This window comes from Harmonia axyridis, chromosome 5 (genome assembly GCF_914767665.1).
Source record: "Harmonia axyridis chromosome 5, icHarAxyr1.1, whole genome shotgun sequence".
NCBI classification, from domain to species: domain Eukaryota; kingdom Metazoa; phylum Arthropoda; class Insecta; order Coleoptera; family Coccinellidae; genus Harmonia; species Harmonia axyridis.
Genome location: NC_059505.1, coordinates 21,385,917 through 21,400,569, shown reverse-complemented (window position 1 = coordinate 21,400,569; position 14,653 = coordinate 21,385,917). Strand labels below are relative to the sequence as shown.

Sequence of the window (14,653 nt, the reverse complement as noted above, 5' to 3'; positions counted from 1 at the left end):
CTCACTGGATAAACACAGGCAAATTGATGTAGTTTACGCAGATTTCAGCAAAGCGTTCGACAAAGTGTCCCATAAACAACTCTTGAGAAAGTTGGCGAGGTTCGGTATTTCTGTCGACATTCGGTTGCACTTGAGGTTTTATTTGGGTGGCAGGCGATTGTATGTTGAATATGAGGGGGTGAAATCTTATTATTTTACAGCTTGTTCTGGAGTTCCACAGGGTTCCAACCTGGGGCCGCTACTGTTCCTCATATTCAACAACGACGTTTGTAATATTTTAGTATCGTTAGGGCTTCTTTTCGCAGATGATCTTAAATTTTTTAGGGAAGTTCGAAGATAGCTGATTGTGTCATCCTGCAGGACGATATCCGGCGCTTGTCTGAATGGTGTTCATCTCACAAATTACCCTTAAATATAGAGAAATGTAAAGTAATGAGTTACTCCAGAAAACTCTCACCTATTGAGTTCGACTATACAATAGAGGGTAAAACTTTTGAAAGGGTTGTTGAAACTAGAGACTTGGGCGTCTTGTTCGACCGCAAGCTGTCATTCAGTCCTCATATCGAAAATATCATTTGTGGTGCCAATAAGTCTTTGGGTTTTCTATTGCGCAACTGCAGGGAATTCTCAAATCTTAGAGCTATCCAATCAGTGTATTTCTGCTTAGTGCGTGGCAAGCTTGAATACTGCAGTGTGGTGTGGAATCCGTATCACAATAGATACATTTCAGCGTTGGAATCTGTTCAGAGAAAGTTTATGAAGTTTTTGTATTTTAAGAAGCATGATATTTATCCTATTCATCCCGACCATCAGTCTCTGTTAAGGGAGTTTGATTTTGCTAGTTTGAGGAAAAGAAGAGAAATTGCTGATACTACTTTTGCATATAAATTGATCAATAATCATATTGACTCAGCATCGTTACTTCCTCTTCTGGATTTCAACGTGCCTAGACTTGCATCGAGATCTAATTTAATGTTTAGGATTAGTGTCCCAAGTTCACAGCACCATTTTCACAGTCCTGTTTTGTCGATGTGTAGAAGCCTGAACAATGTCCCTTCGGTTGATGTTTTTTTTCTGTCCTTCAATGAGTTCAAAAGAAAATTGTATTATCTGATAGAAAATTGATATTGATTTTTTTTTTCTGCCGACGGCGATTCCGTTGGTTATCATTGTTTGGTAATTTTTTTATGTAACTTACTTGTATGTGCCTGTTGGATGTAATACATTTAAATAAATAAATAAATAATGTATGCAATATATTCACTATATATATATATATTTTTTTTTTGCCTTCACCATTACTTGGGGTACATTCCGATTTCGGCCGGGCAAAAATTGCCAAGACCAAAATCGGTGCTCAGAATCCTTGCAGGAATTTTCTAACGATCCGAGTTGTATAAAGGATGACCTGCTTTTGAGACGCAGACATGACTGCAGGTTTCAGAAATAGTCTTTCGGTATTCTCCGGCAAGTGTGCTTCCACGAGGCCGTTGACTGATATTATCATAGGGAGGACACTGATTTTCTTTAGGTTTTACAGTTCTTTCAGCTGAAATGCCAGGTCGCCATATTTGGTTATTTTCTCCGTGTAGGCTTTCGAAACGTTATCATCTGCCGGGACAGTGAATTCTACGAGCATGCACGTTTTTTCCTCAGTGTCGAAGAGCGCCATATCGGGTCTGTTATGCATCACATTTCTATCTGTGACTATATATATATATATAAATATATATATATATATATATATATATATATCTATATATATATATATATATATATATATATATATATATATATATAATTCGTAAGAAAATTATTGATCGCAATATATCTAATAGATAACAATGTTAGGATGTTTCGATCTAGGAAATTCAGTGATACACTTTTATATCATCCAAGCTTTCGGTAAGACTTCTTACCTTTCTCAAGGATCTGCAATATATATTAAATATAAACATTACAAATAGCAAGTTCACAAAACTAACGTACATATATTGTGGTTTTATTCCTTCCTTATTTCAAAATATTCAAAAAACAAAATAGTTCAACCCAACTACTCTCTCACAGTAATAAAGATTAAACAAGTAAATAATATCATTGATAACACTCATATATTCTGTCAGACATCAATTCATGTAAGGTAAACAAACCATGACACCATCCGCCAAAGAGAGATATAAATGACAACTGTTTGGTTCTACAGAATTATATTCACTTTCTTAATTTTGTTTATTATTTTAAGGTGTTTAAACTACGAAATGGTGGATGCGAAATTTTTTGATAATTCTATCAAGTAGGAGTAGATGTTATTAAGATTGTTAGTATCTTGTTTTGTATTCATAGTATTGTCAGTCACTGCTATTGATAACATCTCTAAGAATAATCTTTTATGGTAATGGGGTTCTTTAACTATTTTGTTTTTTGAATATTTTGAAATAAGGAAGGAATAAAACCACAATATATGTACGTTAGTTTTGTGAACTTGCTATTTGTAATGTTTATATTTAATATATATTGCAGATCCTTGAGAAAGGTAAGAAGTCTTACCGAAAGCTTGAATGATATAAAAGTGTATCACTGAATTTCCTAGATCGAAACATCCTAACATTGTTATCTATTATATATATATATATATATATATATATATATATATATATATATATATATATATATATATATATATATTTGAACTTTGTGTGTTCCGGTTTGGACCGCGTCTAATATTTTGTCGTGTTCGACGTTTCGGCTACGATTTTGGAGCCATTCTCAAGAACCGTTGACTTTACGCCGGGGTCTCAATCTGCCTACTCCCCAGGTATCATCAACAAGAGTATTCTCGTAGGTGTGGTTATCTACCTACGAGAATACAACTGTGAAAAACTCATTGACTTCCCTTGGGAGCCAGGGTTAGTTTTTCTAACCCTTATAACTCGAAAATTCGTAACTTCGTAAATACGCGTCGGATCATAACCATATTTGGAATGTAGATTACTATTGGCGATGTAAATAAACTGTGAAAAGGTGATTGACTTCCCTAGGGATCCAGGGATGATTTTTCCAACCCTTATATTTCGAAAATTCGTATCTCCAAAAGTACGCGTCGGAGCATAACCATATTTGGAATGTAGATTACTATTATATACTATTATATGATTGTGTAGTGAGCTTTAAATGTGCAAGCAGTCTATAACTTCGGTCTTGAAAATTTTCGAAATTTCGCAGAAAATAATCTGTAGAAAATATTCTTTCATAGTGGACTGTGATTGTAAACTCCGTTTCTTTTCGAAGATCTCATCATCTCGAATTGACCCTTTTTGAGTGAGACGCAATTAGAAAACTGTGTTTTTTCGATAAGATTTGTTATTGATCGAGTGGATAAACAATCGAGGCGGTCATCTGGACGGGTGTGAACCTAGCAGACCGTTTCCAGCAGACCGTTTGACGGAAACATCCGAACGTGGTCACCAGTGGCGTACTGAAAAAAGCCGAAATTTATATTGAAATGACGTTACAACATGCAATAGAGGACATGAGGATTTCGTAGTTGATGATTTTGAAGCGAAACAATGGAATGGTATACAGAAAAATCAATTATAGAATTTATTTCTGGGAATTAATGAAGTTTTCATTCATGTTTATCTACATTTCTCTATTTCAGAAAGTATTTGTCGGAGCATAATCATATTTGGAATGTGAAGTCGTTATACCGATATGAATAACCGGGAAAAAAATCAGAGACTCGCATAGGGATACAGTGGTTGATTTTTCATCCCTTACATCCGAAAATTTTATAAGTCGGGAACCGTTCGCCGGAGCACAACCATATTTGGCATGCGGAATCGTTATTCTGATGTGATTAACCACTGAAAAAATCAGCGACTCACATAGGGAAACAGGGGTTGATTTGTCATCCCTCATATCCGAAAATTCAATAAGTCGGGAACCGTTCGCCGGAGCACAACCATATTTGGCATGCGGAATCGTTATCCTGATATATTTATTTACTGCCTTGAGCTCCGGTTTGCAGACGTTATTTTTTTTTTAGCGTTATATTTTCTTGAACATTTATCTGTTATGTAATACTTCTGCAAATAAAGAAATTTATTATTATTATTATAATTTATTATTATTATATATGATTAACCACTGAAAAAATCAGCGACTCGCATAGGGATACAGGGGTTGATTTGTCATCCCTTATATCCGAAAATTTTATAAGTCGGGAACCGTTCGCCGGAGCACAACCATATTTGGCATCCGGAATCGTTATTCTGATGTGATTAACCACTGAAAAAATCAGCGACTCGCATAGGGATACAGAGGTTGATTTGTCATCCCTTATAACCGAAAATTTAATAAGTCGGGAACCGTTCTCCAGAGCACAACCATATTTGGCATGCGGAATCGTTATTCTGATGTGATTAACCACTGAAAAAAACAGCGACTCGCATAGGGATACTGGGGTTGATTTGTTATCCCTTATATCCGAAACTTTTATAAGTCAGGAACCGTTCGCCGTAGCACAACCATATTTGGCATGCGGAATTGTTATTCTGATATGATTAACTACTGAAAAAATCAGCGACTCGCATAGGGATACAGGGGTTGATTTGTCATCCCTTATATCCGAAAATTTTATAAGTCGGGAACCGTTCGCCGGAGTACAACCATATTTGGCATCCGGAATCGTTATTCTGATGTGATTAACCACTGAAAAAATCAGCGACTCGCATAGGGATACAGAGGTTGATTTGTCATCCCTTATAACCGAAAATTTAATAAGTCGGGAACCGTTCTCCAGAGCACAACCATATTTGGCATGCGGAATCGTTATTCTGATGTGATTAACCACTGAAAAAAACAGCGACTCGCATAGGGATACAGGCCAAATATGGTTGTGCTCCGGCGAACGGTTCCCGACTTATAACATTTTCGGATATAAGGGATGACAAATCAACCCCTGTATCCCTATGCGAGTCGCTGATTTTTTCAGTGGTTAATCACATCAGAATAACGATTCCGGATGCCAAATATGGTTGTGCTCCGGCGAACGGTTCCCGACTTATAAAATTTTCGGATATAAGGGATGACAAATCAACCCCTGTATCCCTATGCGAGTCGCTGATTTTTTCAGTGGTTAATCACATCAGAATAACGATTCCGCATGCCAAATATGGTTATGCTCCGGCGAACGGTTCCCGACTTATAAAATTTTCGGATGTAAGGGATGACAAATCAACCCCTGTATCTCTATGCGAGTCTCTGATTTTTTTCCTGGTTATTCATATCGGTATAACGACTTCACATTCCAAATATGATTATGCTCCGACAAATACTTTCTGAAATAGAGAAATGTAGATAAACATGAATGAAAACTTCATTAATTCCCAGAAATAAATTCTATAATTGATTTTTCTGTATACCATTCCATTGTTTCGCTTCAAAATCATCAACTACGAAATCCTCATGTCCTCTATTGCATGTTGTAACGTCATTTCAATATAAATTTCGGCTTTAGTCAGTACGCCACTGGTGACCACGTTCGGATGTTTCCGTCAAACGGTCTGCTGGAAACGGTCTGCTAGGTTCACACCCGTGTCATCTGGCGGCTCGGTGAATCTGATGGTAAAGCGGTACATACACGTTGATATTTAAAAGTGTGTGTTATTTGTTTAAACGGAAATGAATGATGAAATAACGTTGAAGACAATATATGATGAAATACAAACCACTCGAAAGGAACTAAGGGCTCTTATTTCTTCGGAGAATGAAAGCAAATCAATACAGAGACCAGAAGAGTTGAATTGTAAAGTTGTAAACTTGGAAAAAGAGAATAAACAACTTTTGGACAGAGTAGAATATTTAGAGAGGAAATGTTATAAAAACAATATAGTGATATATGGACTGCAAAACGGAGAAAACGTCTCAACCGAAGGTGTAATAGGGGAAGTGAATCGTCTACTTGAGACAGATATTGCCGAATCAGATATTAGTGATATATACCAGCTAGGAAGGGGCAAAAATCGACCCTTGAAAATTGAATTCGCTACTTATAGGAAAAAACAAGTACTGTTGGATAATTCTAAGAAACTTAAAGGAACAAATATTTATATAACTCAAGATCAAACATTGCAACAGCGAGAAGAACAGAAAATACTTAGGAATTACTTGAGGAAAATGAGAGAAACCACCAGTGATGTGGGATACGTTAAGGGTAACAAGTTGATAATTGGTAATGAAATATACACGGTGGATGATATAAGAAAAATAAACAAACAAGAAGAAATTTCTGAGACTGCAGGTACCACCCCTTCACCAGTTGAGGAGGAAACTCAAGAATATAACGCGGAGGCCCATCAGAAGATAGTTGGTTCCAGGGAGGTGAGACATGTGAAAGATAAAAATTTGAACAAGGAACTTAGGGTGGAAGTGAGGACAAAAAAGACAACAAGATCGAACAAGTAGAATATATGTAAGTAGAAGAACAAAATGGATCCATTTATTAGAGATTTGCAACCTGAAATTTACCAAACAAAGTACATTAGTAATTTAACTTAACTTCGGAATTATATGGAAAATTCAGATTTCTCCTTGAAAATATTTAACACTAATATTCGCAGTATTTCGAAGAATATAGATGAATTAGAAATTATGTTGAGTCAGATTAATGACACATTTGATGTCATTGTTTTAACAGAAACTTTTCAGTTGGAGGATGTACAGTTGTTTCATAGAGCCGGATATGTTTTGTTGTACAATATGGGAAATGTGAATAAGAATGATGGAGTTTTGGTTTATGTAAGGGACTACATGTTATTGGATCATCAGGTTAAGATAAGAGCTAGGAAGGCGATTGGTCAGAGATGTTTTTCCTATTTATCTCCAAGGTTTTACATTTCTGTTCCTGAGAATATGAAGCAGATAAAGAACTGGCAGCAATTTAAAAATAAACTCAAAAGATTTATACTGGAAAATGACAGAAAAACTTTTTATTGTATAGTAAATCAACTTACCTGATCTGGATTTCCATGAAATTTGCTAGTTGTTGTGACAAAATTTTCCTGATATTCGACTGAACGCCTCCGATTTTGGACAAAATTTTCCTGATTTGCGACATACTGCCCCCGATGATGATAACTTTACCGAGCATGTCCTTTCTTTTTTCACTGATGATGTGCGACACGAGGAGGAGGGAAGTTTGTTTTCGACAGATAGCTCTGAATGAGGAGAGTCTGCTTATAATTTACAGGCGGCCGTTTCATCTGAAACTGCAACCTCATTTCTTGGTTTATTTGTATTGTGTAATTTTTACCTTAGTTTGTCTTGGAAGCTTAGGAGCATTTATAATTTCATTTTGAGGTGTTCAATACATTGAATTTGATATTGTGTTTCTATGTACCAGTTAGCAAATAAACTATATTATTATTATTATTATTAACGATGTGACTAAACTGTGAAAAAATGATTGACTTCCCTAGCGATCCAGGGGTAGTTTTTCCAACCCTTATATTTCTAAAATTCGTATCTCTGAAAGTCCGCTTCGGAGCATAACCATATTTGGAATGTAGATTACTATTAACGATGTGAATAAACTGTGGAAAGATGATGGAGTTTCCTTGGGATCCAGGGGTAGTTTTTCCAACCCTTATACTTCGAAAATTCTTAACTTCGGAAATACGCGTCGGAGCATAACCATATTTGGAATGTAGATTACTATTAACGATGTGAATGAGCTGTGAAAAAATGATTGACTTCCCTAGGGATCCAGGGATAGTTTTTCCAACCCTTATATTTCGAATTTTGTTACTTCGTAAATACGCGTCGGAGCATAACCATATTTGGAATGTAGATTACTATTAACGATGTGAATAAACTGTGAAAAAATGATTGACTTCCCTAGGGATCCAGGGGTAGTTTTTCCAACCCTTATATTTCGAAAATTCGTATCTCCGAAAGTACGCTTCGGAGCATAACCATATTTGGAATGTAGATTACTATTGGCGATGTGAATGAACTGAGAAAAGATGATTGACTTCCTAATGTTTTGCTGATTCCATCATCCGATAACAAATGTCCAATCGATGCCACATTTTCCTTATGAGTAACTTCCTGTGAGTTGGAAGTCCACTTCCTCAAGTTGAAATGAACCTTTCCCAAAGTTTCTTGTAATTGTCCTTTGAGTTGTTTTGCTTCCTTAACCGAGTTTGCTCCTGTCAATAGATCATCAACGTAAAAGTCTTTGATGATGACTTTTGCGAGCATTGGATTTTTCTCCATTGTGTCCAAACCAACTTGATGCAGGCAACGTACTGCTAAATATTGAGCTATTGACGTGCCGTAGGTTACAGTTGTCAATCTGAACTGTTTGATTTCTTCCATGATGTTTGGTCTCCAGAGAATTCTTTGCAAGTCGTGATACTCATCTTGAACAAGAACTTGCCGGTACATTTTTTCAATGTCTGGGGTTAAAGCAATGTTATGTTTCCGAAAGCGAACAAGAATTGTTAAAATGTCTTGTTGAATGGTGGGACCTACTTTTAATCGGTCGTTCAGTGAGATTCCTGAAGTCGAAGCACACGACCCATCGAAAACCACTCTTAGTTTGGTCGTTGAACTATCTTCCTTCCAAACTCCATGGTGAGGCAAATAGTTGACCATGTTGGCCTGTTTTTCTTCGGTTACCAGTGTCATGTGCCCTAATGATTCATATTCCTGCATGAACTTGATGTAGTGATCTTTGAAATTGGGATTTCTTGATAACTTCCTTTCAAGACCTTGGAACCGTTGAAGAGCAGTTTCATATGTGTCACCTAGATCTTCAATGTTCCCTTTTATCATTGAAGTTACTATGAAACGTCCAGTTGCATCTATTTGTAGCCTGTCCTTGAACTCCTTCTCACACTCTTCTTCTTCTCGACTTGCAAATGTCTCCTTCGAACACTCCTCAAGTTCCCAAAATTTTTGTAATTGGAACTTGATATCAGGTTCTCTTACCAGATTGCATATCCTGTGAGATTTCTGTACCATTTGATTAATGTTCCCTGAAACTATCCATCCTTATTTAGTTTTTTGCAAGGTTGGGTGATTGCTGTTGCCCTTGATCTGATAGATGCACATGAGATCATAAAACAGGGAAGCTCCTAGTAATCAGGGCCCCCGCAAGGGTCATCAACGCCCGCGTGCCGAAAATATTTTGGCGCCCCAAAAAGGGGGGAAGTGGAGAAAAACGTCGCAGGATAATCGGCAAAAAATGTTTCAGTTTTTGTTAGGAATTTATTTGTAGAAGGGTTAAAAAAACTATCAGCAACCTTTATTGAATGCCTCAAGAACTTTATGCTGGCAGTTGTTGCATAATACATTTTTTAAATGTTTCATTATTTTATTCAAGCATTCGATGAAAACCGCATTTTATTTTAATTTTGTAATGAAACTGCAGAGTTTTCAAAACCTGAGCTTTATTCTTCTTTAAATTATTCATAATATTATATTAAAATATTAATGTTATTATTAATAATTATTAAATATTATTCCATACTCCCAGCCATCTTCTCCCTTTGTTGAAGTCCAGCTTTTTTTTGCTCTCGAAATTTTGCACCAGAAGGTCGTTTCCTCTTGTATGGCTCCTAGAATTTAAGAAAAACTTGATCCAAAATTGATAAGGACATTCACCCATGATTTACTTTGCGCCATCCCTTTGAGAATAACCCGTATGTTTTCATTTTTATGAATTTGAACCTTAATCCGAGCCTTTAAACCTAAACGGAGTTAATATTATTAATAATAATAAGTTGAGACCGATCTGAAGCACATACCCTGTTATCCTGTTATAATAATTTATTTTTGGCAAAGGTGAAATATAATTTTTTTAGAATGTCAAACGGCTACGAACATCAAATAAATAATACAGACCCAGGGTGCATATTAAAAAAAAATTAAGTATAATATGATGGTGGCCCCAGGTAACAAATTCAAAATATCAAAGTCGATTCAATTTTTTCACGATTACAAACAAAATACTTCCCTATTTGAAGCAAATAAAAATAATATTATAGTATATAGGTATGGGCTAATTTAGGATGTGCACCATTTTAAACAGAAAAAAAAATATCGAATTTTATAGACTAATAGAAATGCTAATACTGTATGTGGATAGGTACTTACCATTTCATAAAATTTAATTTAATCACAACAAGAAACAGTAAAACAAACCACAATTACACAAAATACAAATCTTTCCAATTATCTGAGTATTTTAATTTTTTGCGTCTTGACCTCAACCCCTAAACGTTTCGAAACAAAATAACTATTCTTTGGATAGGTTTCTGCTGTTATAGCATAGCAAGCAGATTTTGGTAGTTTCAGAAATTCTCTGTAACATGTAGTATTTTTCCTACAGATGGTGGCGAAAGTTTCAGTAATTCCCTTGGCTAAAAGCTATCGCTTCGGTATTTATGATTGTTTATGTGTACCATATGCGTTTTAGTGATGATCGAAGAAATGGTGCCCGCCGTCCGGTGCAAGGTGGTCCATAAAGAAATCCCGTACGGACAAAGGGATGATTATTTATGATTTGTTTACTCGAAAAGAATCGTATAATTGCAATCTGTGGCAGAGGTTATTTTATAGGGATTGTGACGTTCGGGAACTTGTTTGGATGTGTAAGAGATTTCTTTCAACGTTTAAAATTGTTGAAAAAATAAAAAAAAATTTTTTTCAAAAACCTTTGGTCTTTCGGATTTTCATGCGGTCTATAAGAGATTTTGGCGCCCCTTAAGAGTGGCGCCCGCGTGCGGTGCACGCCTTGAACGCGCGGTTGCGGGGGCCCTGCTAGTAATATGTCAATTTTGCCTGGTCTGTCGAACATATTATCTGCTAGTTGGATATTTTTCGGTATTTTCAGATTGATGCTTGCTGTTGGCATGTTTTCTGTGATAATCGAAATTGATTCCTCGCTTATCACTTGGTGAAACATAATTTCAATATTAATAAAAGAAATAAAACACTTGACTATACGTTCCACAAATTTTAATAAAAATAAATAATGTAATGATGTTGACATGCACGTTTCGGGTTTCATCCCATTATCAAAACTAAATATAAAATATACACACAAGTACATATAAATTCTACGTAACAGATGTTAAAACCGGAGACAGCCGAAAATCTAATTGATCGTTCACAATTGGGAGATTTTGTTTTTGAGCTGAAGATATTTCCAAAAACTCCAAGAGATCCAAACGTTTACCTTTATCACCTCTGTGTAAAATTTTTGTTATATTGAAATCTATAAAATGATTGGAAGTGATGCAGTGATTAGAAAAACCCGTTGTTGACTTATTTTGAAGAATCGATCTTTTATGTTCTTCAATTCTAATTCCAAGAGATCGACCGGTCTGACCTATATAAAATGCAGGACATTCATCACAAAACAGTTTAAATACACCACTCAACTGTGAAATGTTCAGCCGATTCTTACCACTAAAAAACATTGTTCTTAAATTTTTCTTATTCGTACATATAACATCGATATCGTTTCTTCTGATTCTTTTACAAAGTTTATCACTAAGAGATGGGATATAATTGATGTATACAAATTTTTCATTTGATTTTCTAACTGAGGTGGATATACTAAAGTTAAAAATCTCTTCTGTTGTTTTTTAAAAATTAATTTGTTTATTATATCAGAATGGTAGCCGTTGTTCTTGGCTAACACCTTTAAAATTTGAATTTCTTTATCGAAGTTAATTGCTGACAATGGAATTCAAATAAGAAATAAGATCAAGATGTCAGCATTCCACACCCTAGTACATAGACTGATCTCAATTCCATTGTCAGCAATTAACTTCGATAAAGAAATTCAAATTCTAAAGGTGTTAGCCAAGAACAACGGCTACCATCCTGATATAATAAACAAATTAATTTTTAAAAAACAACAGAAGAGATTGTTAACTTTAGTATATCCACCTCAGTTAGAAAATCAAATAAAAAAATTTGTATACATCAATTATATCCCATCTCTTAGTGATAAACTTTGTAAAAGAATCAGAAAAAACGATATCGATGTTATATGTACGAATAAGAAAAATTTAAGAACAATGTTTTTTAGTGGTAAGAATTGGCTGAACATTTCACAGTTGAGTGGTGTATATAAACTGTTTTGTGATGAATGTCCTGCATTTTATATAGGTCAGACCGGTCGATCTCTTGGAATTAGAATTGAAGAACATAAAAGATCGATTCTTCAAAATAAGTCAACAACGGGTTTTTCTAATCACTGCATCACTTCCAATCATTTTATAGATTTCAATAAAACAAAAATTTTACACAGAGGTGATAAAGGTAAACGTTTGGATCTCTTGGAGTTTTTGGAAATATCTTCAGCTCAAAAACAAAATCTCCCAATTGTGAACGATCAATTAGATTTTCGCCTGTCTCCGGTTTTAACATCTGTTACGTAGAATTTATATGTACTTGTGTGTATATTTTATATTTAGTTTTGATAATGGGATGAAACCCGAAACGTGCATGTCAACATCATTACATTATTTATTTTTATTAAAATTTGTGGAACGTATAGTCAAGTGTTTTATTTCTTTTATTAATATTCTGTGATAATATTTAAAATCAAGAATGTCAAATCTACTTGATAAGAATTTACCTTAGATTTGAGTTTTGCTCTAGTTATTTCAGTGATGTGTGTGAGTCCTTGATTGATGCCCACTACTGGAATATCGACCTTGTCTGTTGGCAACTTCAACCTTTCGGCAAGTTCCGTTGTCATCAAATTGGACTGGGATCCTGAGTCCAATATTCCTCTATCCTGTATGTACTTTCCTTCATTATCAACAATGTCAATAATCACTGTTGCCAGCAAAACTTCTGTGGAATCCGTGGATGACATAATCGAAACGAGACTGCTTTGATTATCCACAGGCTTGACTTCTTCACTCTTGATAACAATCTCAGTGTGTTTTGTGTCCTTTCCATTTTCCTCGGGTGTGGTATTCATGTGTAACAGGGAATTATGCTTCTGTCCACAATTCTTACAACCTCTCGATGCACATGATCCTACCTGGTGATTGAGTTTGAGACAATTAATAATAATAATAATAGTTTATTAATCCTGTAAAACAAACAAGTGCATAGGACAAGTCAGTAAAAAACATAATTAACCAGTTTCAAATGAGTCACAAAGATAATCATTTACACAATAATAACATTTTTTCAACATCAATGCTTTAACAACTTTCTTAAATTTATTTACATTAAGACATTTTATATAATCTGGCACATGGTTATACAATTTTATACATTGATATAATGGAGATTTTTCAAATTTACTAGTTTTATGCTTAGGTATAAATAACGTTCCCTCATTTCTTGTATTATAACCATGAAAACTAGAAAGTTTTTTTATTTTGTTTTCGTTCTCCTTAGTATAGATAAGACATTTGAGAATGAAAATAGAAGGCAATGTGAGAATGTCATTTTCCAAGAACAAACTCTTGCAAGAAGTACGTGGACCCACCCTGAAAATCATGCGCAAGATTCTCTTCTGCAATATAAAAACTCTACTGGCTCCAGAAGAGCTCCCCCACAGAAGAATATTGTAAGACAAGTGGGAATAGACCAGGCTATAATAAATATTAAGTAGTGACCCCAGAGGTACTGAATCTCTGACCCTACAAATTGCATAAAATGAACTATTAAGTTGTTTGCACAAAACATCAACGTGCAAACCCCACCCCAAATTTTCGTCAATATGTATGCCCAGAAACTTGGTGCAATTTTTTGCTGTTATGGTATTATCTAGATGACGAATGACCAAGCTACGATCACTTTCTCCGATCGAGAAATGAATAATTACAGTTTTGTCAACATTGACCATCAAATTATTGGTACGACACCACATTACAAAGGAATTCAGTAAAAGCTCGCACAACCTATGCAGCTCCAGAAATGTGGGGGCTGAGATGGCTACTGAGGTGTCATCAGCAAATAAAGCCAATTTGATTCCATCCACTGATGACTGTAAGCCCTGATAGGTACACAAGTTAAATTAAAACATAGTCTCAACCTTTTCACTTCATTGCGTCTTGCTTTGATGGACAATTTCAGGAACTCTGTACAATAAAATATTAAATGTCCCTGCTTGCAAAAAAGACATTTATTATTACTGTTTCCACTCGAGGTGACAAACGTCTTGCGGTTGTGTCTATACTCAATAGGTTTATGTTCCGTTTTGCTCGAACATTTGTTTGAAGTTAATGTTTCCAAGAGAGCACACCGGTCCTGAATGAATCTAACAAATTCTTCCATTGTTGGCAATTTTGATGAAATATTTGCAGATTCCCATGCCTTCCTAGTTTGATAGCTTGGACGATATGAGATGAATAAGCAGAAGATCCCACTGGCTGCTTGAAATTGTCTAAAACTCTCAATATTCTTTTAATGTCATCCAGCATTTTTCGTAGCATGCTAAATGATTCTTTGGTTATGGAGGGCAAATCAAAAAGTTCTTGAACGTGGCTGTTAATAATGAGTTTATCATTTTGAAATCTTTCTTTCAATAAATTCCATGCTATCGGATAATTGTCATCCTTTAACGCGAGTATTACCGCCTCAGCATCCTTTTTTGAACATGACTTGAGAT

General features: G+C 35.2%; 3 protein-coding genes across 4 annotated transcripts in view; 2 read left to right on the top strand and 1 right to left on the bottom strand.

The window, feature by feature from the left end:
* Nucleotides 1-14,653, top strand: part of LOC123681085 (PIH1 domain-containing protein 1-like) — an 84,452-nt gene that overhangs the window by 28,994 nt on the left and 40,805 nt on the right. The window lies entirely within an intron of this gene.
* LOC123681086 lies at nt 5,650-6,896 on the top strand. Its single transcript, XM_045619297.1, has 2 exons — nt 5,650-6,472; nt 6,709-6,896. Exon 1 carries the CDS (start codon nt 5,683-5,685, stop codon nt 6,463-6,465), a length of 783 nt encoding a protein of 260 aa, XP_045475253.1. The 5' UTR covers nt 5,650-5,682; the 3' UTR covers nt 6,466-6,472; nt 6,709-6,896.
* LOC123681087 lies at nt 12,599-14,423 on the bottom strand. Its single transcript, XM_045619299.1, has 2 exons — nt 14,059-14,423; nt 12,599-13,093 (listed from the first exon to the last, which is right to left on the bottom strand). The coding sequence occupies exons 1-2, from the start codon at nt 14,317-14,319 to the stop codon at nt 12,599-12,601; spliced, it is 756 nt and encodes a 251-aa protein (XP_045475255.1). The 5' UTR covers nt 14,320-14,423.

Excerpts from the sequence above, each read along its gene's own strand:
- LOC123681087 (XM_045619299.1), bottom strand. The coding sequence starts at position 14,319 with ATGGAAGAATTTGTTAGATTCATTCAGGACCGGTGTGCTCTCTTGGAA. Across the intron at positions 13,094-14,058 it reads GGTTGAGACTATGTTTTAAT|TGTCTCAAACTCAATCACCA; the intron begins TTAACTTGTGTA and ends ATTATTATTAAT.
- LOC123681086 (XM_045619297.1), top strand. The coding sequence starts at position 5,683 with ATGAATGATGAAATAACGTTGAAGACAATATATGATGAAATACAAACC.